Source organism: Cricetulus griseus, unplaced genomic scaffold, assembly GCF_003668045.3.
Source record: "Cricetulus griseus strain 17A/GY unplaced genomic scaffold, alternate assembly CriGri-PICRH-1.0 unplaced_scaffold_162, whole genome shotgun sequence".
NCBI classification, from domain to species: domain Eukaryota; kingdom Metazoa; phylum Chordata; class Mammalia; order Rodentia; family Cricetidae; genus Cricetulus; species Cricetulus griseus.
In genome coordinates, this window is record NW_023276878.1 from 42,370 (window position 1) to 44,263 (window position 1,894).

General features: G+C 39.8%; 1 protein-coding gene across 1 annotated transcript; it reads left to right on the forward strand.

The window, feature by feature from the left end:
- Positions 1 to 1,479, forward strand: LOC100764734 (germ cell-less protein-like 2). Its single transcript, XM_027434267.1, has one exon. It carries the CDS (start codon positions 1 to 3, stop codon positions 1,477 to 1,479), a length of 1,479 nt encoding a protein of 492 aa, XP_027290068.1.
- Positions 1,480 to 1,894: the final 415 nt, after the last annotated feature.

Consider the following 1,894-nt stretch of genomic DNA (forward strand, 5'->3'; position numbering starts at 1 on the left):
ATGGGGCTTTACGTCAGTCGAGTCTGGAGATGGTATGAGCCCATTTTGGCAGAGCCACAGCAGCCAGGATGCAGTGCGGGTCCCAGTATCGCACGTGGCAGTCGCAAGCGCAAAAGGAGCAGTTGGGACATCCACAGATCTCTGAGCCAGGTAGTAAATATACATCAAGTTTTTGGCATCATCTATGGCAAAAAAAGGAAGCTCTCATCTAAGTATACTTACCAAACTTTATTTTTGGGTGGGAAAGACAGTGATATCAAAGTCCGTGCTCTAGGGAGAATATGGTCTTTGCACAAATCATTTTTATGTCAGTCGAGGTACTTTGCTAATATCCTCAAAGACACTTGGAAAGAACGGCATAATGATATTATTCAACTGGAGATTAAGAACGAGGACATAGACCTCAGGTCCTTGGACTTTGTGTTGGGTTCACTGTACAGGGACGAGGACTTGCCACTAAAGCCCCTTCGAATTCCTCGTGTTCTGGCAGCAGCGTGTTTGCTTGAGGTAGAGGACGTAATTCGGCAATGTAATGACACCATGAAGAAAACCATTAATATGAAAACTGTGTGTTCATACTATCTAGCAGCAGAAACATATCGATTGAACTCTGTAAAGACTCGGTGCCTTGACTGGATTCTTTGCAACTTGATGACACACCCAAATGTTAGACTTTACAAACAAATTGATATAAAGATCATGTATCTACTTGTTTCATCATCGGACCTACTAGTGCTGCCAAAGGAAATTAATCTATATACCACCCTGAAAGGCTGGGTATTCCTTTATTTTAATCCTGGCTGGAAAGGTTCAGTGGATCGCCTCTCGGCTAGTGCCAACAGCTGGCTTAACAAACACATGGAATGTATTGATGACATCACTTTCCTTGAAAGTGAAGAAGGGCTAGTATTTCAACCAGTGTTTAAACAACTGAGGTTTCAGCATATCATCTGTGACCTTGCCTCCACTACTATTCTTGAACAAGATCGCCTAATACCTTTAGAATGGCTGACCCCTGTTTATAAACAGCAGTGGCTGACTTTGCTTCAGGCACAGCAGAACAGGAAAATTGGACCGAGAACCATCAATGAAAAAGAACTTGAGGGATGCAGCATGAGGTGTGGTACAAGGATCAGCAGAGAGGGCACATACTCCTGGAAGTGGTCAGGTTGCAGATTTAGCTTTCCTTTACATATCATCTTTACCAACCGTAATATCATTTTCAAGCAAAATTATCAGCAGTATGATAGCTCTACCTGCTTAAAACAGATACAAAATGTAGTATTCAGAATAACTTTGGTGTGCTTTGACGCTGATGGAAAAGTAACTTTCAGTAGGACAACTGGTCATAAAATCATTACCTTTGAAAATAACCAGGAGAAAAGTGTAATGGAATTAGATAGCAACAGTATAAGCTTCCCTTTATACATATTCTTCAACTTCCTGTTTGTATCATTAGCAAATACAGGAAACCTGTAATCTTTTAAGTTATTAGACCACAGGAGTAGTTTAAAAACATTGAATGACTCATAGAACAAGAAGACTGTGTTATGAACACCATCAAGATGACCGACAACAAAATGAAAACAAATCTTAGGAATCTGGTACCACCACAAATGACTGCTTTCCATCTTCCCTGTATTTCCATGCATTTCTGAAGAAAACTTAAACATCCAACAGAGGATTTGTCACAACAAATCAAAGGAAGCTGGTCTTTTGATTTTCCCTTACCATCAACAGTCAAGCTTTGAAAGGAAATAAGAGACGGTGTTTACAAGAAAAAACCATCTAAATAAATTTGACAAATAGATTTGACCCTAAAGCTGAGACAAAATAAAAAAAAAATTCTCTCCATTGCTGGAACTCTTATATCTTATGTATAAGCTTGCGCGAT